Raw genomic sequence first — 21,189 nt, forward strand, 5'->3', positions numbered from 1 at the left:
CAATACTAGAAATAAGAATAATCTTCACAAGGATTTAAAGTCACTTATTCTTGTACAAAAAGGTGTGCATTATTCAGGAACACACATTTTCAATAACTTGCCAGCAGCCATAAAAAGCTTAACAACCAATGAAATTCAGTTTAAGAGAAGCCTAAAGGATTTATTGGTGGCCAACTCCTTCTACTCCATTGATGAATTTCTTAGTAAAACCAACTGATTTGTATATAAGTACAACATAACTTCTGCACCATTTCAGTGCAGTAATGTGTTCATTGTAAATAAGTTTTACAGTAGTTGTATTACATGTTTATTACCTTATAAAAAAAATAAAAAAAAATTTATTTTAAATTCAGTGCATTAGTATTTGTAAAATGACTCTTAGTGTTCATTAAAATATAACGATCATTCCACTTGGGACCTGTGGAATGGTACATTAGCTTACTTGTTTTAGTTGTAAATAATTGTTGTGTATTGTTGTTTTTCTGACATGTTCCACATCCTGGAGGACCTCCTCACTACGGATCAATTGGAATGAAAGTCAATCTAATCTAATCTAATACCACACAATATCCACCAGTACATCAATGCAATACAGCTACATCCAAACTTATATATACAACTTCAGAAATCCGTAATTATTGATACATGTTCAATTACCCGAAAGTTCCTAAATGCAATATAAAATATACCGTACAGTTAAAAGGAAGTCACGCTTGATCAAGGTCTGCGTCACTTTCCATTTTTGACCAGACATAACGTCTGAGAAAAGAAAGAAAGAATAATAATAATAATAATAATAATAATAATAATAATAAGCACTAATAACCTGCATCCATTTACACTATCTTGTAGACATAAAGGACAGTAGCTAATATGTGTAGCTTATATATATAGAACATATGACAAAAAAGTAGAATCCATTTATACAAACTGAAAAACTATATTTTAAATCACATTTAGACTAATATACACTTAATCTACACAGTCTCTTCTTCTGTATTTTCAACACTACACATTGTCATCCTTCCTTCCCCCCTCAGGAATGTGTTTTCAGAAAAATTATTCTACACCATTCCCCATTTTAAATACACCTTTGTTCTACAAATTTACTTGGAAGTATTGCTTCACTTTACACCAACACCCAGAGATGAGATCTTCTTTCTATTGTCATTTGAAGATATTTAGTTCCTTCACACTAAGTGGTAGTTTGTTATAAAATACACTTCTGCATCTTTATGGTCCTTATCTATCATTGTTGGCTTTTCCAGCAGGCACAGTAATTTTCTCTAGTTCTTGTGGTGTTGTTGTTGTTGTTGTAAAAATATGTTTAGAAGTGCCGAACAATTTACAAGTAAAGCACAGTTAATATTTTAAATTCCTTAAAATAGTTTTTGCAAGAAGCCCATAGTTTTGGTTTTGCTACGCATCTGATGGCTTACTTTTAAAGTTCTCTGAACACGTACATCTGTTCCTTCTCACCATATTGGTACAAAGTACAATGTGTGTGGGAAGGCTGGCCCATAGTTAAAAAAAAAAAGATTTCTGTATCCATTGTATAGGAAATTTTCTTCCTTAATAATATATTTGTCCTCATTTTTGAGCAGATCTTACTGATATGGTTTCACCATGTCAGAAATTTATCCACCTCTATTCCCAGAAACCTATTACAGTTCATAGTCCGTAGGTCTGTGCACACAGTGCTCAGATAAAATCCTCTGAGCTGACAGCTCTGTTTGTTTTAAACTTTATACATGCTGCTTTTCCTCCTGTGAATCAGTAGATTATTTTCTCTGAAATGTCTTTCTCCCATCTGTATGTTCTCACTGGCTATGTTTTCTAGATCCTTTACTCTGTCATTACACATTAGTAAAATGGTTTCGTCAATGTAAGTAATCACTTTTTCACTTTCTGCAATGGACACATCATTTATGCACAAGACTAGTGAACCCAGCAGCACTTTACAACTCCAAAATATATATGAGAATTGCATATATGTTTTAATGTAAGGTGTCGCTGAGGACCGTCTGGAACCAAATTTTGGCTCCTCGTTGCGACTTTGTCCACTCTCAAGACAAGAAAAAGAGATAGTTAACACGTCCTCTGTATGAACTCGTCTTCATCTGCATCTCCTCCCCTCCCCCCTCCGCTGCTCTTCCCCCCTCCGCTGCTCTTCCCCCTCCGCTGCTCTTCCTCCCCCCCTCCGCTGCTCTTTCCCCCCCCCTCCCGCTGCTCTTCTCCCCCCCTCCGCTGCTCTTCCCCCCCCCCTCCGCTGCTCTTCCCCCCCCCTCCGCTGCTCTTCCCCCCCCTCCGCTGCTCTTCCCCCCCCTCCGCTGCTCTTCCCCCCCCTCCGCTGCTCTTCCCCCCCCTCCGCTGCTCTTCCCCCCCCTCCGCTGCTCTTCCCCCCCCTCCGCTGCTCTTCCCCCCCCTCCGCTGCTCTTCCCCCCCCCTCCGCTGCTCTTCCCCCCCCTCCGCTGCTCTTCCCCCCCCCCTCCGCTGCTCTTCCCCCCCCCTCCGCAGCTCTTCCCCCCCCCCCTCCGCTGCTCTTCCCCCCCCCCTCCGCTGCTCTTCCCCCCCCCCTCCGCAGCTCTTCCCCCCCCCTCCGCAGCTCTTCCCCCCCCCCTCCGCTGCTCTTCCCCCCCCTCCGCTGCTCTTCCCCCCCTCCGCTGCTCTTTCCCCCCCTCCGCTGCTCTTCCCCCCCTCCGCTGCTCTTCCTCCCCTCCGCTGCTCTTCCCCCCCCTCCACTGCTCTTCCCCCCCCCTCCGCTGCTCTTCCCCCCCCTCCGCTGCTCTTCCCCCCCCTCCGCTGCTCTTCCCCCCCTCCGCTGCTCTTCCCCCCCCCTCCGCTGCTCTTCTACCCCCCCTCCGCTGCTCTTCTACCCCCCCTCCGCTGCTCTTCTACCCCCCCTCCACTGCTCTTCTACCCCCCCTCCACTGCTCTTCTACCCCCCTCCGCTGCTCTTCTTCCCCCCCCCCCTCCGCTGCTCTTCTTCCCCCCCCTCCGCTGCTCTTCTTCCCCCCCCCCTCTGCTGCTCTTCTTCCCCCCTCTCCGCTGCTCTTCCCCCCCCTCCGCTGCTCTTCCCCCCCCTCCGCTGCTCTTCCCCCCCTCCGCTGCTCTCCCCCCCCTCCGCTGCTCTTCCCCCCCCTCCGCTGCTCTTCCCCCCCCCGCTGCTCTTCCCCCCCCCTCCGCTGCTCTTCCCCCCCCTCCGCTGCTCTTCCCCCCCCTCCGCTGCTCTTCCCCCCCCCCCTCCGCTGCTCTTCCCCCCCCCCCCTCCGCTGCTCTTCCCCCCCCCTCCGCTGCTCTTCCCCCCCCCCTCCGCTGCTCTTCCCCCCACCCCTCCGCTGCTCTTCCCCCCCCCCTCCGCTGCTCTTCCCCCCCCCCCCTCCGCTGCTCTTCCCCCCCCCCTCCGCTGCTCTTCCCCCCCCCCCCTCCGCGGCTCTTCCCCCCCTCCGCGGCTCTTCCCCCCCTCCGCTGCTCTTCCCCCCCCTCCGCTGCTCTTCCCCCCCCCCCCCTCCGCTGCTCTTCCCCCCCCGCTGCTCTTCCCCCCCCCCCCCCGCAGCTCTTCCCCCCCCGCTGCTCTCCCCTCCCCCCCCGCTGCTCTTCCCCTCCCCGCTGCTCTCCCCCCTGCTCTTCCTACCCCCCCCACTGCTCCCCCCCCCCGCCCCCCCCCGCTGCTCTATAATCCAATTTTCTATCATTTGGCACCTAGTGCTTCCTTGTGCTGAGTGTGGTTCATGCTGCACATGAGCAAATAAGTACAATGCAACCTGAAAACTTTAACAGCTACCGGAAATCAGTATCATGATTGGGTCACAGAAAACACCCATGGAGCTGCACTGCTCCAGCCGCTGGCCAGTGTCACCCAGCCACCGCTAGCCAGTTGCACGTACTCTGCCCATACTCAGTGCACACGCATAGCTTAATGCTTCACTCAACCAAACAGAATGCTAATACCCAAATATGACTCAATGTACAAATATTTGAGTATCATGTAAAAATCTGAAGTAAATGAGTTAAGAACTTTTGAGATTTTGCTAATAAGAATTCCCCTTTATATATAAGTATAGATGAGTAGTGAGGTCCTAATACTGAGCTAATCCATATTTCGCTTCCATACAATCTGAGTAGACATTTTTCTCTATGTGGTTTGTCACTGATCCTTTTCTCCAAGATGATGATTGTCTTCTGTTTCTTCTTCATGCTGGAGCTTACATTTGAGTTATATCTGATAAACGGCTTTACCCCTTTCTCATCACATGTGCCTTTATATACTAGCAGAACCTTGCTCCTTTTACCCATTTTGGAAATACTCCTTCCTTTAGTACTAAATTTACTCACTTTTCATCAACTACTGTACAGGTGACATTGGACACATTGAAAACATGCTGCTTTTTGTGCTGAATTATCTGACTCCAGATGTCCAATGAATGTAACCCCTTACACAACAGTCACTCTGAAATTTGGTTGAGATGCACTTGTAACATCCCCTTTCATTTTTCACAGATTGCCAATGACAAGTTGTGAGCCTGTCTCCAGCCCTGGCAGTAAGGATCTTTCTAGGACTGTAGTTATTATGCTGTTTTACATGGCTACAATTGACACATGATTCCTTGTAGACACATAGCCTGTACTGATACACCAACAAATTGGACAATATCATTCATTTTGTGGTGATGGGTATGTCCTAACACAACAGCTCCTTTGTCATTCCGTCACACCCCCATATTGGCTCAACTCACTGTGCTGATCCTATACTTGCAACTAACACACACATCAGTGGTGGAGAGCCACGTGACTACCTAGTATTAGCTCTGTGCCATAGGCAGTGCTCTAAAGTGACCAGGAGTTCTCTTATGGAAGTGATTAATATATTGTCTGGTGAGTTTATTTACATTAATATTATCTTAGTCTCCTATTCACCTGAATAGACTATACCACAAATAAAGCTGAAACAGCCACAACTTTATGCAAGAACTTGGTGACAGAAAACAGCTTTACAATGTTAGCTGCGGTATTTCAGGTGCCAAGCGGAGACGATGACAGCACAACAAAGCTGCCAGTGATGGTGTGGCTACATGGGGGTGGATTCGTCGAAGGCTCTGGCACAGCGGCAGCACATGGCCCTGACTTCTTGGTTGACAGTGGTGTCATACTCGTCACCGTCAACTACCGGCTCGGTGTCCTCGGTCAGGCCTATTGCACTTTGCTTGGCTCTTGCTCCACTTCTGTCCCTTCCCTCTAAACCACACCCTACAAAATCACTTTTCCTTTCCAGAATGAATCTGCTGTTTGAAAAACTTCCTGTCAAATTAAAACTGAGTGACAGACCAGGGCTCAAACCCAGAACTTCATCTTTAATGAACAATGCTCTTCCTCACTGAGCTCTGAGTGTCAATGCAACATGGTTTGCAGGAGAACTTATGAGGTGTTTGGAAACTAGGAGAGATGTACTGGCAGAACTGAAGCTATGAAGATGGGTTGTGAATCATGCCCAGTGCCTCAGTCACTAAGAACACTGCCTACATAAGGCAATGGTGTAGGTTTGAGTCCTGGCCTGATATACAGATGTAATCTGTCAGGAAGGTACATATATTTCACTGTTGGCTAGTGTTAATGAATGATCTCAATAGACTATCATCTTTAAGTTATGCTCCACAGATCTTTAATAAGACATTTTTATCTGTAATGGGCATGTATCCCTTGTGTGATGTGCGAATACCATTGACAGTATACCATCAACTAGCTGAGTTTCAAATTTTAAAATACATGTCCGCTTGGCGCTGTGCAAGTATGTGAGCCTGGTGTGTAGGATGAGATGATCTAGGCTAGAAAACAGCTGTGTTGTGTACTGAAAATTTAATGATTATTCTGCATTAGGTTCCTTGTGGGTTTTTTTTCCCTAGTCTCTTCAGCACAATACTGAAACTTCTCTTTCAAGAATTCTTCCACATCTACATCTACTTCCATACTCTGCAAATCACTGTGATGTGCATGGCAGAGGGCACTTCCCATTGTACCAGTTAGCCCTTCTTTCCCCTCTCTTCGCGTACGGAGAGCAGGATGAAGGACCGTTTAAATGCCTCTGTATGTGCTGTAAATTATCTAATTTGTTCCTTGTGTTCCTTACATGAGCAATGTATAGGAGATTGTACTAGATTCTTAGATTTATCATTGACTGGTTCTTGAAACACTGCATGTAGGCTTTCTCAGGATAGTTTGCATCTACTCAGCTGTCTGCCAGTTCAGTTTCTTCAACATCTCTGTGACAGACTTCCATGGGTCAAACAGACCTGTGATCATTTATGTTGTGGTTATCTGTATACATTCAGTACCTCCTGTTAGTCCTATTTGGTGCAGATTCCGTAAACTTGGTCAACATTTGGGGATGGGTCACATGGGTGTTCTTAAACAATCTTCTCTACAGACTTATATTGTGTTCTACCAATGAACTGAAGGCTGCCCCCTGCTTAACATAAGCATTTGGATGAGTTGAGTGATTTCAATGGTGTCTCACTTGTATTGCATTCACAGGAAGCACATTTTTTTGTAAATGCACAGTTTCATATTTCTGCATATTTAAAGCAAGCTACCATTCTTTGCACCACTTTATAATCTTACAGAGATCTGAAAATATTTTTGCAGACTTTTTCAGGCAATATTTCATTATAGGTAAGTGCATCATATGCAAAACATCTGAGATTACTGTAAGTACTGTCTGCAGTATGAATAGCATGGTTCCCAATGAACTTCCCTGGTGCACACATCAAGTTAATTTTACATTTGCCGATGTCTCTCCATCCCAGAGAACTGCTACATCCTCCCAACTAAGAAATACTCAAATCCTCAAAACAGTCACAAATTTTGCTTGATACTCCATATGATCATGCTTCCAGTAGCAAGCCCATGTGTAGTACAGAGTAGAATGCTTTTCAGAAATGAAAGATAGTACATATCTCTGACTGCCTTGATCCAGGGTGTTCAGTATGTCATGTAAGGAAAGTGCAAGTTGAGTTTCACATTATTGATGCTTTTGGTATCCATGCTGGTTGACAAGAAGGTGATTCTGTTAAAGACAATTAATCATCTTTTAACTCAGAATACATTAATAGATTCTACAGCAAATGTATGTAAAGGATACTAGATGGTGGTTTTGTGGGTCAGTTTTGCTACCCTTCTTGTAGATGAGTCATCTGTGCTTTCTTCCAATTACTGGGCATAGTTTTTTGTTTGAGTGATCTGTGGTATATTATCATTAAAACAGAGGCTAACTTAGTCACAAATTCTAACTAAGCAACAAATTCAGTATGGAATATGATAGGAATTCCATCAGGCCTGGAACTGTGTTCAGTTTTCGCAATTTCAGCTATTTTTTAACACCAAAGACAGTGATAGGTATAAAATTCATCTTCACAGTCGCGAAAGAATTAATTGAGGGCAATAGACTCAAATTTTCCTTTGTGAAGGACCATTTGAAAACAAAGTGAAGCATTTTTGCTTTTGCTATGTTACCCTTAGTTTGATGGACTCGGCCATTGACGTCTGGACACTAACTTTGGTACTGCTAATAGCCTACATATATGACCAGAATTTCTATGGGTTTTTTAGTTAGAGATCATTTGATTATTTTTTTTAATACTTGTCTGCACTCCACGCACAGTCAGCTGTCTGGAGGTATCAGTGTCTGATGCATAGTGTGCATATTTAAAGTAACCCTACAGTTCTCAACCTTATGGTGCAAGTCTAGGAAGTGACATAATAGCTTTTAACAGAATTTTTGAAGTCTCTGGTTCCGTCTTTCCACTCAGCTCAGAATCTGGGGGGCCACAATCGGTTCTGGGGACAACATTGCAAATTGTAACCTTTGTTAAAACTCCATGAGGAAGTCTGGTCTTTTTAACCTTCTCTCTCTGTCACTGGAATGGTTCCAGTGTTTTAACATATGCCACAATCTGCAGTTGGTAACAATCTGCTCCCTGAATGGCTGCAGAATAGCGTCTTAAACGTGCTGAATAAGCCACTCGGGCTTACACACTCAGTGCACTTGATGTTCCTTGCCATCCATTAATGGCACTTCCCTAAAAGCTGCCATCATTCACCACACACTTGAACTTGCAATGATTTATATATAGACCCCAACCCTTTTGCATTTGTCTCCTCATGACACAGGACACAGCAATTTTTTCAGCAGGTGAAATGAGTCACGCTGATTCAGTTTTTCAGTGAAGGTAGAACCTCATACTTAGGAGGACAGGCAAAACACCCTGTGTTCTCCCTGGTTTCTGACTTCCCTATACAACAAACTTAGCCCTAGCATTGACATGCCATTCACTCAAGTGGATGAGTAGTGCAGTGCCTCGAGAATTTCGGGGCAAATTCTAGAGACACTCGTATTTCCACCGTCTCGAATACGCGATATTTTAAAGATGAGTGTGTGAAAGTCGAACTGTGTCTACTGTGCCACAGGTGTGTGTGTGTGTGTGTGTGTGTGTGTGTGTGTGTGTGTGTGTGTGGCATGTATCGGACGGTTGATCGGCAGGGGAAGGTAGTCACAGCGCTCGCCTCAGAAGTTACATGCCCAGCACAAGGAGCAAATGCAACATACTGTGATGGTGCTACGTCAGTCATTATTGACAACAGCTGAATGTTAAAGAAAAGAAAAGACACTTATTCACTTTCTTTCGTGGGGTCTGGATGGTGGACCTGCTAGAGATTTCTAGATTGCATTTGTTATAAAGTATGTAAGAGTATCTGCAGACCGGCAATTGTTGGGCTTACAAAAAATGAACCATTCATATGGTGTTTTGTTTGTGGAAGTGAAAATATAGTGAGTAAACAAAATTCCTCCAAAACAGCATCTTATCTTCAGAGAAGAAGTTGGGCAGACAATCGCAACCGGCTATCCTGTTAAGAATATCGGCGAAACAACTCCACATAAGCTCAATAATAAAGTGGGAGCATGAGTCTGGCACATCAGCACCACACTGCTCTCTAGTCGCCGTAAACCCTAGCATTGACATACCACTCACTAAAGTGTATGAGTAGCAGTACATCCTTAGAGAAGACAGGCAGAGGACAGTACTTAAGTTACTTTTGGTATCTTGGTAAATGACTCTTTAAGAGCCCTCCAAACACACTCATTCACAGCAACTGCTCTCATCCTTCCTAAAGCTAATTGGACTTCACACTCTAATGTTATTACTGGCTAATATTAAACAGCAACAAATAAACAAACCTGGATATCTACGGTATTTACTCGAATCTAAGCCGCACTTTTTCCCGATTTTTGTAATAAAAAAAACCGCCTGCGGCTTAGAATCGAGTGCAAAGTAAGCGGAAGTTTTGAAAAAAGGTTGGTAGGTGCCGCCACAACTAACTTCTACCGTCGAATATATGTAGCGCTACACAGGCATGCTTTGCAGGGACAAAGATAAATACTGGCGCCAAAACCTCTGCGTCAGTAAATAAATTAAAAAGGAAGGTAGGAGACGAGTTTCGACCACTGCATTTTCATACATTATCCAACGAAGTAAATAGAAATCCCATATTGTTAGTATTCGAATGTAGCAGCCTTTCAAATATTCGTAGCAACAATAATAAATTTCTTTACACAAGGCTTTAGGATTGTTGCACAAGTTGATACGGTGGGGGCTCGTTAAGATTTCACGTAGCATCACATATTATTTCGTGGAAGTTTGTGAAGTGCTTGTTGGTGTTAGTGAACCATAATGAAGCGCTTTCATGATAGTGACAAATTCAAGATGGAGTTATTTCTTTTGCCGAACAAAAGTTCTAATCCTGCTGCAGGTCTGCGATACGGGATTGATAAGAGCAACGTCAGGCAATGGCGACTGCAGAGAGACAAATTATTTGAATGTTCAAGTTGCAGGAAAGTGTTTAGTGGGCCAAAGTGTGGCCGATATCATGCACTAGACGTGATTTTAAATGAATTTAAGCAACAGCGTCAGAAATTCCTACCTGTGAACGCCGAAATTTTAAAAATTAAGCCACATGAAATTGCTAGATAGCAAAAAATCGAAAATTTTAAGGCTACTCGCAGCTAGATTGATCTGTTTATGAAGCGCTGGGGTTTGTCACTTCGGAGGCGGACTTCAGTTGTACAGAAGCTGCCGAAAAATTATGAAGAAAAACTTGTAGAATTTCAGCGCTTCATAATCAGGCGGCGCACAGAAAATCTTGGTCAGATAGGAAATGCCGACCATACTCTTATATTTTGACATGCCGTCAAATTATGCGGTTGACCCCAAAGGAAAGAAAGACATAAGTGTTCTTACAGCAGGGGGCGTGCACAGTAAAAGGACGTAAATTATCCCCATTCATAGATTTCAAGCGAAAGACTTTAGCGAAATCGGAAGTGTTTCCAAAAACTGTAATTGTACGAGCAAACGAAACTGGGTGGTTTTCGGAGGACATGATGGTGGAATATATTACGCGCGTGTGGAATCGACGTCCTGGTGCAATGCTTGGTTTACGCAGTCTGTTGGTATTAGATGCGTACGCAGGCCATACAACACCTGCAGTAAAACGAAAATTAGGGGAAAGCAAAACGGACTTGGCAGCATTTCCAGGCGGGATGACGTCTGTTTGAACAAACCATTTAAGGACAAGCTTAAACGCATGTACACAGACTGGCTTTCGAAAAGCGACAGACAACTGATACGAACAGGACGTGTGAAACGGCGCAAGTTTGTCGCAAGCGCGCCAATGGATTTATGAGCGCGGAAGTGTGTACTAAATCAAACTGCAACACGCATTTAAAAAATGTTCGATATCCGATGCACTAGATGGTATGGAGGACGATGCTCTGTATGAAGAAATGAGCAACAAAGAATCGAGTGATAGTGAGTCAGAATCATGACTGATATTTTAAACATTTAGTGAAGTGAATTGTTTGATAATCAATAACAAAACTGTATCATTATAGATCCCATTGATGATGCCTTAGAACAGGAGAAGGCGAAACGCGTATGGGCTAAATAAAATAACTACCAGCAGGAAAAGGCAGTTTGATTTGCAAAACGAGTGTTTATATGCTTGCTGCGGAGGATGGCCACACAAACTTGTTAACACACACTGCATTTGAAGTCATCAGCAAAAATCTACTACGCAAATCCGACTGGCAAGACTGTTTTGGATGAATGTCAATATGGCCAACTCTACGTTCTGATTTTTTTCTTCCTACCTGTGACAAGAGATGGTTGCTAATAGGAACTTTCATGAATCTTGAATCCCATGCAGTATTCTCTGGAGCATAATAATAATAATACGAATGTAAACATTATGCTATGTATTCTTTCGTGTTTGCTGCTATCTCATTTAAATCCTGTCTGCCTAATAAACTACGAAACTTGAATGAGACAACAGCAAACGCGGAAGAATATACATATCCTGTCATGTTTATATTCGTATTATTCTTATGCTGAATAGTGATAGTCAGAAATGAAGCACGGCAACTGACTAGATTTTTAAATCTAAGATAATTCTAATTTCTGTACAGAATGTAATTTACTAAAGAGGAGTCTGTAAACATTTTCAAACGGACAAAAATTTTTGCTAAACTCTCGTTCAGAACATCTTCCATCATATGCAGTCTGTTATTTGGTTCTTGTTATGAAAGAAAGCAGCAGTATAAGTAACAACACATAGCAGTTTCTTGCCATTATTTCGCTAATGAGACAATTCCTCTTTTGTTTTTATTACTAATGTGAGCGGCGGTAGCGCGCACAAATGCAAGCCATGCCGCGAGCGGCGACAGGCCGTATACACTCATTATCAGAATGCGACAAACAATGCATGACACAGTACAATCATGCATTTTCAGCTTAGAGTGACGGAAACGCCTATAACAAAGAGAAAGGCACTTAATAGATCAAAGCATAACAAGCAATCGATTCAAATCAGACGAAGCACGTGAAAAAGGAAGGGTGCCCGTATAAATACGGACGGAGCGCCTGACACACAGCAATGGCTACCTGGTAAAGCTTGACTGCGAAGATTACGACTCGAACCAAACTACTGTAGCTGTATCTTCATCCATTCGACTTAAATTGTGTCTCATGTTACAATGGACCAACTTCGTTTCGATTTGGAGGTGTGGTCTAAAACTTTTCTCTCCCCTTGAATGCGGAGTCTCAAATGTCAGGTGCGGCATAGATTCGGGAAAATTTTTTTTGCTTGATTTCGAGTCTCATTTTTCAGGTGCGGTTTAGATTCGAGTAAATACGGTACTGTACATATTAGTTTGTCTGTGAAGTGTGTTACTCTCAAATGCATGCATAAAGTTGTTGCAGTTGTGCAATTATTTTCTCATCCAGATTAAAATGTTACGAGTGCTACATTTCTTGGATATTGTTAGATGCCTTGACTGACAGTATACAACAAATCAACAGAACTGTTGCTCCCTATGGTCAGGGTAAAAGACTCCAGGAGTTCCGTCTTTATGGTAAAACATGGAGTGCAAGTGGTCTTTTGAAATTTCATTGTTTCTATGACAAAGCTGCACCTAGAAGGCGTAGTAATTCTCATTACATTAGAAAAGTCTTAAACAGTACATACCAAGTTGCAGTCACGAGAAAGCACATCAAGTTACAAAATTCTTGCAACATTTGTTAATCAGTTTTAAAACTGGAAGACTGTGAGACTTATGGACGAAATGTCAAATTGCTAATGAATTCTGTATATTAATGATTATTGGAGTAAGGTACTGTGACAGTTACAGCACACATCTAATACTAAGAAATTAAATACCTTATACCTAAATGTAATAGTGCTGGACACTGGAGAATTGAATTTATTTACAGTACTGAAGGAAAGTTTGTTATACTTAATAGTAATAGGCTTTTTGCTGTTGTTTTACCTTTGTTATTGTTTTAATTCAAGGTTTCCTGAGCACTGGAGACTCTGTGGTACCTGGAAACATGGGCCTCAAGGATCAGGTTGCAGCCTTGCGTTGGGTAAAGGACAACATCATTAATTTTGGTGGTGATCCCAGAAATGTAATTTTGTCTGGTGTTAGTGCTGGAGCTTCATCTGCTTTCATGCATATGATGTCACCCTTATCAAAAGGTAGGCCTACCATCTGATTATCTTTATCTCTTGCTGTTTAAGTTTACTGTAATCAAGCAAACGAAAGTAACAAAGGCATAATGCAGCTCAGGAGTTGCTATCTAAATAATTTACAAATAAATAAATAAAACAATTAAAACAGTGTTGTGTACTGTAAAGAAGATAGAGAAAAATTCTTTACAGGCAATTACCTATTGTCCATATATTACCAAATATGTACTATAATTTAATTGGATAAATTGTTTTCAAATATCTACTATAATAGACTTTGATGTATGAAATTGTTTTGCTAGTTGTGCTGGATGTTTATTGAAATGCCATTTAGGGGTCTCTAAAACTCATTGCATCACTTACATTTGTATTTAAAATTTGTATAGCACCTGGTACAATGTATCTTCCAACCTTAACTTCATTAATTTGTGGCTAGATGTCTGATGAAAATATAGCTAGATTGGAACTGTCAGATTTTCTTTTTGTTTATGCTTCATTTTTAATTATTATTTGAATACTGACTGACAAAGGTCATATTAAGTTCTTAATTTCTCCTCTTCCTTTGATTTTTTTTAGTTTTTCCAATCTTTCATCCTATCTTCAAACACTGGTGCTCTTTTTCTTCCATTCACACTGTTTATATCTTGTTGGTTATTCTGCCTTTGAGGCATACTAAACAGTCTTTTTTCCTGTATTTTACTCTACAGCAACAACATTTTATCAAGTAATTTTTGATTTCTTGGTTGCAAGCTGTGAACATTTTGTTTTTGTAGAAATACTTGAAAACAATTTCATTTTGCAAATAAGTTTCAAAAACTATTTTTTGCATCTTTTAGTTTCAGTTTAGTGGTACTTTTCTATTTATAGTGAACTTTAACATTTATAATTCAGTCAGTTATTTGCACACTTATAAAGGTTTTGATTCCATAACTTTCATTATAAACAGTTATTATTAGATCTAATGGAAACGAGTAGACCTGACCTCTTTGAGAATGTCGACTTTGAAACCATCAGTGACCATAAGCCAGTTACAACCTATAGCAGCAATGATTACCAAAGTATGAAGATCAACTAAAATAAGAAGAAACATTTATAAATTCAGTAAATTAGGTAACAAGATGGTACAGTCAGATCACAACAATTAACTTGAAACAGTTAGCCTTAGGCAGGAGCATGTACAATAATTGTAGTAAAGCTTAGAATAATAGTTACGAAGGATATTCTAAATTATACATTCACTGTAAAGAAACTTCGAAAAACAGCAACTACTGCAGAGACGTAGGACTATAGAGACAGTTGCTAAAGAAAACACATCTGGCAGTCACAAAGGCAATTCAGGAAGCCTTCAGTGACTACTGTAGCAGAATCTTATCAAAAGACTCTCACAAAGAACTGGTCATTCTTACATGCAAGAAGGATAGCAGACATGATCCACGAAACTATTCTCCAATAATGCTCATGTCTATCTGGTGTGAAATTGTAAAACACACTTGGAGGTCAAGAATAATGAGGTATCTCAAACAGAATGACCTCCTCAATGCCATCCATCATAGATTCTGGAAACATCGGTTGTGCAAAATCCAATTCATGATTTTCTCATATGACCTGAAAGCAACCAGGTAGTTGCAGCATTCATGATGTACAAAAAGCATTTGACTCAATATCACGCCAATGCTTATTCATAGTATGGATTATCAAACGAAATTTGTGACTTAATTGAAGATGTATTGAAAGGGAGGACATATCACATATTCAATGAAGAGTCATTATCATGTGTAAAAATACTGTAAGAATATGTCAGAAAATAAGTTCAGACCCTTAGTGCTCCTATTGTATATAAACAATGTGGCAGATGCTATTAATATTAACCTCAAACAATGGAAAATACAGTATGGAATGTAACAATATTAGAGAAGGGAAGTTGCTACTCACCATACAGCAGAGATGTTGAGTCGCGATAGGCACAAGAAAAAGATTCACAGAATTATAGCTTTCGGCCGTTAAGTCCTTTGTCAGTAATACACACACATTCACTCACGCACACACACTCAAGCAAACACAACTTGCGCACACGCAACGTGCGTGCGCACGCAACATGCGCACACATCTGCAGTCTCAGATAATTGAAACCACAGTGCGAGCAGCAGCACCAGTTCATTATGGGAGTGGCGACTGGGTGGCGGTAAGGAGGAGGCTGTGACGGGGATGGGGAGGGGGAGGGATAGTATGGTGGGGGTGGCAGACAGTGAAGTGCTGCAGTTTAGATGGAAGGCAGGAGAGACGGGGGGGGGGGGGGGGGGGGGGGGGCAGCGAAGTAGTGGAAAGGAGAGAAATAAAAAGAAATTAAAAGACTGGGCATGGCAGTGAAATGACGGCTGTGTAGTGCTGGAATGGGAACAGTGATAGGGCTGGATGGGTGAGGACAGTGACTAACGAACGTTGAGACCAGGAGGGTTATGGGAACGTAGGATGTATTGCAGGTAAAGTTGCCACCTGTGCAATTCAGAAAATCTGGTGTTGGTGGGAAGGATCCATATGGCACAGGCTGTGAAGTAGTCATTGAGATGAGGGATATCATGTTTGGCAGCCTGTTCAACAACAGGGTGGTCCACTTTTTTGGCCACAGTTTGTCAGTGGCTGTTCATGTGGACTGACAGCTTGTTGTTTGTAATGCCTTCATAGAATGCAGCACAGTGGTTACAGCTTAGCTTGTAAATCACATGACTTGTTTCACGGGTAGCCTGCCTTTGATGGGATGGGTGATGTTAGTGACCAGACTGGATTAGGTGATGGTAGGATGATGTATGGGACAGGTCTTGCATCTAGGTCTATTACAGGGGTATGAGCCATGAGGTAAGGGATTGAGAGCAGGGGTTGTGTGAGGATGGAAGAATATATTGTGAAGGTTCGGTGGACGTCGGAATACCACTGTAAGAGGGATGGGAAGGATAGTGGGCAGGACATTTCTCAATTCAGAGCACAATGAGAGGCAATCCAAACCCTGGCGGAGAATGTAATTCAGTTGCTCCAGTCCTGGGCGGTACCAAGTTGAGAGGGGAATGCTCCTCTGTGGCTGGACTGTGGGACTTTGGGCGGGGGAAGGGGGGGGGGGGGAGACTGCAAAGATAAGGCATGGGAGATTACTTTTTGTACAAGGTTGCGAGGACAATTACAGTCAATGTAGTACCCTCGGTATATTTTGAGAGGGACTGCTCATCACTGCGGATGCTATGACTACAGGTGGATAGTCTGTATGGAAGGGACTTCTTGGTATGGAATGGGTGGCAGCTGTCAAAGTGGAGGTATTGCTGGTGGTTCGTAGGTTTGATATGGGTGGAGGTACTGATGTAGCCATCTCTGAGGTGGAGATGGAAATCTAGGAAGGTGGCTTGTTTGGTTGAGTAGGACCAGGTGAAGCGAATGGGGGAGAAGTTGTTGAGGCTCTGAAGGAATGTGGATAGGGTCTCCTCACCTTCAATCCAGATACCAAAGATGTCATCAATGAATTGAACCAGGTGAGGGGTTTAGGATTCTGGGTTTTTAGAGAGGATTCTTCTAGATGGTCCATGAATAGGCTGGCATAGGGTGGTGCCATCTGGGTACCCTGGATTTCTTTGTAGGTAATGCATTTCCAGACTAATTTTTCGCATTTTTTGCACCACTGTAGATCTTTGCTCCTTCCATCTGTGTCAATACAGAAAATTTTTCTTATCCATAGCCAGATCCCAGTCCCACATACTGTTCCTGCATTGTTGCTTGGCTCATGAAATCCCCCCTAATGGCCTTATCAAATTACCCATCTGTGGTTTCCTCCCCTCTTTCCACAATGACCTCCACCTGTTCAGATTCCATCAATCCTTAGCCCTCACCAACATAGTCCTGCAAAACCATATCAGCCACACCCAGTCCTCTTGTAGTACCTTCTCTCCACCCACAAAATTCTTCTGTTATGTAATCCCAAATTCCTGGAACCCATAATGCACATTAAAACTCTTGCCCTGCAGGAACTTGAGAAACATGCACAACGCCACCTCAAAAAGCTCTCCATCCTGCTCATTTCCTATTACTGCCTCGAAGTACAACTGTCCACCACCTCTACAACAACCTCCAAACCTCCCCCATGTCCTCTCATAGCTGACATTGTCTTGCAGACCTACTACACTTACCCCACCCTCCAAAACTCCCTACCACTACCACCACCACCACCACCACCACAACACAGAACCCAGAACCTAAATAGACCCGCCACACAGTCATGAACCTTTCCTCCAAAAGCCTTAGTCCCACAGAAATATTAGTCCTTTCCAAAGGCCTCGCTTTTTGCTCCACTCCCAAATTCAATCATGCAGCACTTGTTAAGGACCTTCTGTCCTTCTCCCAGTCCCTACAGTGGAACACAATTTTGCCTCCAACCCGACCAGCCAGACTCAACCAAAGACCAATATTGAACCTTGCCTAACTCAGTTCACTGCCGGTGGTCTAGCGGTTCTGGCGCTGCAGTCCGGAACCGCGGGACTGCTACGGTCGCAGGTTCGAATCCTGCCTCGGGCATGGGTGTGTGTGATGTCCTTAGGTTAGTTAGGTTTAAGTAGTTCTAAGTTCTACCCCTAGAACTTATGACCTAAGATGTTGAGTTCCATAGTGCTCAGAGCCATTTGAACCATTTTTGAACTCAGTTCACTCCTCCATCCCACTGTGATCCACCCCCACTGCCTCCAAACCACCCCCTGTTAACTTCCCAGAATTTCTTAACCTCGAACCTTGCCTCACCATCATTCCCAAATCCCTCAACATGCAAACTAATCTTACATCTGCAGAAAGAACCACAATCCACCATCTAAAAACTGATCCCGACCTTATAACCCTACCTGTAGACAAAGGCTCCATCTCTATTGTTTTGAACCCCAAGGATTACCTGGTGGAAGGACTCAGTCACCTGTCAGATACTTCCACCTACAAACCTTACCACAGTGACCCCATCCCAGTAATCCAGCTGGATCTCCCGTCACTACTTAAATCCTTAGGCCCATCCCAGAACCTCTCCCCAGAGTCTACTTACTCCTACCACTCCTCGCACCCCCACCTTCTACATGCTTCCTAAATTCTATAAACCCACCACCCAGAACGCCCCATTGTGGCCAGTTACTGTGCCCCCACTGAGAGAATCTCTGCTCTCGTAGACCAACACCTTCAACCTATTACCCGAACCTATCCTATACAAAAGATACCAACCATTTCCTCCACAGACTCACCACAGTTCCTGTCCCTTTACCACGTGGTGCCCTACTCGTCACTGTTGATGCCACCTCCCTGTACACTTACACTCGTAATGCCCATGGCCTTACTGCTATTGAACACTACCTTTCCAGACCCTCTATGGATTCCAAACCAACAATCTTGTTCCTAGTCACAGTGACCAGCTATATCCTCACATACAATTACTTCTCCTTTGAAGGCATTACCTACAAACAAATCTGCGGTACGCCTATGGGCACCCACATGGCACCATCATATGCTCATCTTTTCAAGGGCCATCTAGAGGAATCCTTCCTAAAAACCAAGAATCCTAAACCCCTCACCTGGTTCAGATTCACTGGTGACATCTTTACTATCTGGATTGAAGGTGAAGACACCTTATTCACATTCCTCCAGAACCTCAACAACTTCTCCCCATTTGCTTCACCTGGTCCTACTCAACCAAACAGGCCACCTTCCTAGATGTTGAACTCCACCTCAGACATGGCTACATCAGTACCGCCATCCGTATCAAACCTACTAACCACCAGCAATACCTCCAATTCGACAATTGCCACCCATTCCATGCCAAGAAGTCCCTTCCACACAGACTATCCACCAATGGTCATAGCATCTGCAGTGATGAACAGTCCCTCTCAAAATATACCGAGGGTATTACATTGACTGTAATTGTCCTCGCAACCTTGTAAAAAAAGTAATCTCCTGTGCCTTATCTTTCCAGTCTCCCCTCTCCCCCCCCCCCCCCCCTCCCCAAAGTCCCACAGTCCAGCCACAGAGGAGCATTCCCCTCGTAACTCAGTACCACCCAGGACTGGAGCAACTGAATTACATTCTCTGCCAGGGTTTCGATTACCTCTCATCGTGCTCTGAAATGAGAAATATCCTACCCACTATCGTTCCCACCCCTCGTACAGTGGTATTCCGCCATCCACCGAACCTTCACAATATACTCTTCCATCCTTACACAACCCCTGCTCCCAATCCCTTCCCTCATTGCTCATACCCCTGTAATAGACCTAGATGCAAGACCTGTCCCATACATCATCCTACCACCACCTACTCCAGTCTGGTCACAGACATCACCTATCCCATCAAAGGCAGGGCTACCTGTGGAACTAGTCATGTGATCTACAAGCTAAGCTGCAACCACTGTGCTGCATTCTATGTAGGCATGACAACAAGCAAGCTGTCTGTCCGCATGAACATCCACCGACAAACTGTGGCCAAAGAACAAGTGGACCACCCTGTTGCTGAACACGCTGCCAAACATTATACCCCTCATCTCAATGACTGCTACACAGTGTGTGCCATGTGGATACTTCCCACCAACAACATCTTTTCTGAATTGCGTAGGTGGCAACTTTCCCTACAATACATCCTACATTCCCGTAACCCTCCTAGTCTCAACCTTTGTTAGTCACTATCCTCACCCATCCAGCCCCATCGCTGTTCCCATTCCAGCACTACACAGCCGTCATTTCACCGCCACACCCAGTCTTTTAATTTCTTTTTGTTTCTCTCCTTTCCATTACTCCCTCCCCCCTCCCCACCTTCTTTCCTGCCCTCCGTCTAAACTGCAACACTGTGTGTGTGTGTGTGTGTGTGTGTGTGTGCGTGTGTGTGTGTGTGTGTGTGTGTGTGTGTGTATTGCTGGTATTGCTGACAAAGGCCTTCATGGCCACATGGCCAAAAGCTATAATTGTGTGAATCTTTTTGTTGTGCCTATCGTGACTCTGTGTCTCTGCCTATATAGTGAGTAGTAACTTTCCTTCTGTAATAATATTAATCCCAGACATTTTGTATGTGCTACAGTTATCTGTAACAAAGTACTATCTGAAAAGAAAAACCTACAAAAATATTCAGCCAAGTCTTGACAAGATATGATATTGGAGCAAAGATTGGCGACTTGTGTACCAAAATGTATATTTTTTTTTAACTTCAAAAAAGCAGAAACATATTATCCTGTAACTACAATATCAGTTATTCACAAATGGAATCAGTCAACTTGGGCAAACACTTGGGTTTAACAATCTGCAGGATTAGAAATGAGGTTGAATAGTAGGTAAAGCAGCGAATAGAATACACTTTAGTCCATTGCTATGATGCTATGAAAATGCAGTGAATCTGCAAAGGAGCTTGCTCACAACTCTCATGGCTAATCTAGAATATTGCTCAAGGAAGTGGGATCCATATCAAATAGTACCAACAGATGAGATTGCACAATTAAGAGCAGCATGAATGATCAGTTGTTTTTTGACCAATAAGAGATGGCATCACTGAGATGCTGAAAACTCAAACTGGCAAACTGGCAATTATGCTGTAAAAGGCCCCTTACAAAGCTTGAAGAGACAGTATTAAATGAGGAATCTCGGAATGTTCTACAACCCTCTATGTAGCACTTTCATAGAGGCCATAAAACAAACTTAGACTAATCAGAACATGTAAAATCATTTAAGCAATCATTCTTCCCCCATTCCATGTGAAAATGGAATGGGTAGAATGTGTAATAGATTGTATTGTGGGAAAGACCCTCTTTATGCACTTCATGGTGGTTTGCAGTGTAGAAATGTCGATGTATACTGTGATTGTAGATGCACTACAAGATATTTCTGCTATTCCAGGTTTATTTCACCGTGTTATAGCTATGGGTGGCTCACCATTAAATCCTTGGTCATTCTCAGAAACAGCCAAGGAACGATCTCACCGCCTTGCAGAACACTTTGGCCTTACAACAACAGATTCAAAAGAATTAGTTAAGTTTCTGAGAACTATCCCTGCAGAAAAGTTTCCACAAGCAATGAAACATGCTCTGAGTGATGAGGTGAGTTGTGCAAACATTACTGTGCATTTATAGATCTCTGT

General features: G+C 43.1%; 1 protein-coding gene across 2 annotated transcripts in view; it reads left to right on the plus strand.

The window, feature by feature from the left end:
- The window catches only part of LOC124592273 (esterase FE4-like), a 169,196-nt gene that overhangs the window by 76,538 nt on the left and 71,469 nt on the right, over nt 1-21,189 (plus strand). For both annotated transcript variants that reach the window (XM_047131821.1, XM_047131820.1), the window contains exons 4-6: nt 5,018-5,183; nt 12,895-13,080; nt 20,949-21,148. In XM_047131821.1, coding sequence (XP_046987777.1) covers nt 5,018-5,183; nt 12,895-13,080; nt 20,949-21,148 — 552 coding nt within the window. The remainder of the gene's footprint in view (nt 1-5,017; nt 5,184-12,894; nt 13,081-20,948; nt 21,149-21,189) is intronic.

This window comes from Schistocerca americana, chromosome 2, assembly GCF_021461395.2.
Source record: "Schistocerca americana isolate TAMUIC-IGC-003095 chromosome 2, iqSchAmer2.1, whole genome shotgun sequence".
NCBI lineage: Eukaryota > Metazoa > Arthropoda > Insecta > Orthoptera > Acrididae > Schistocerca > Schistocerca americana.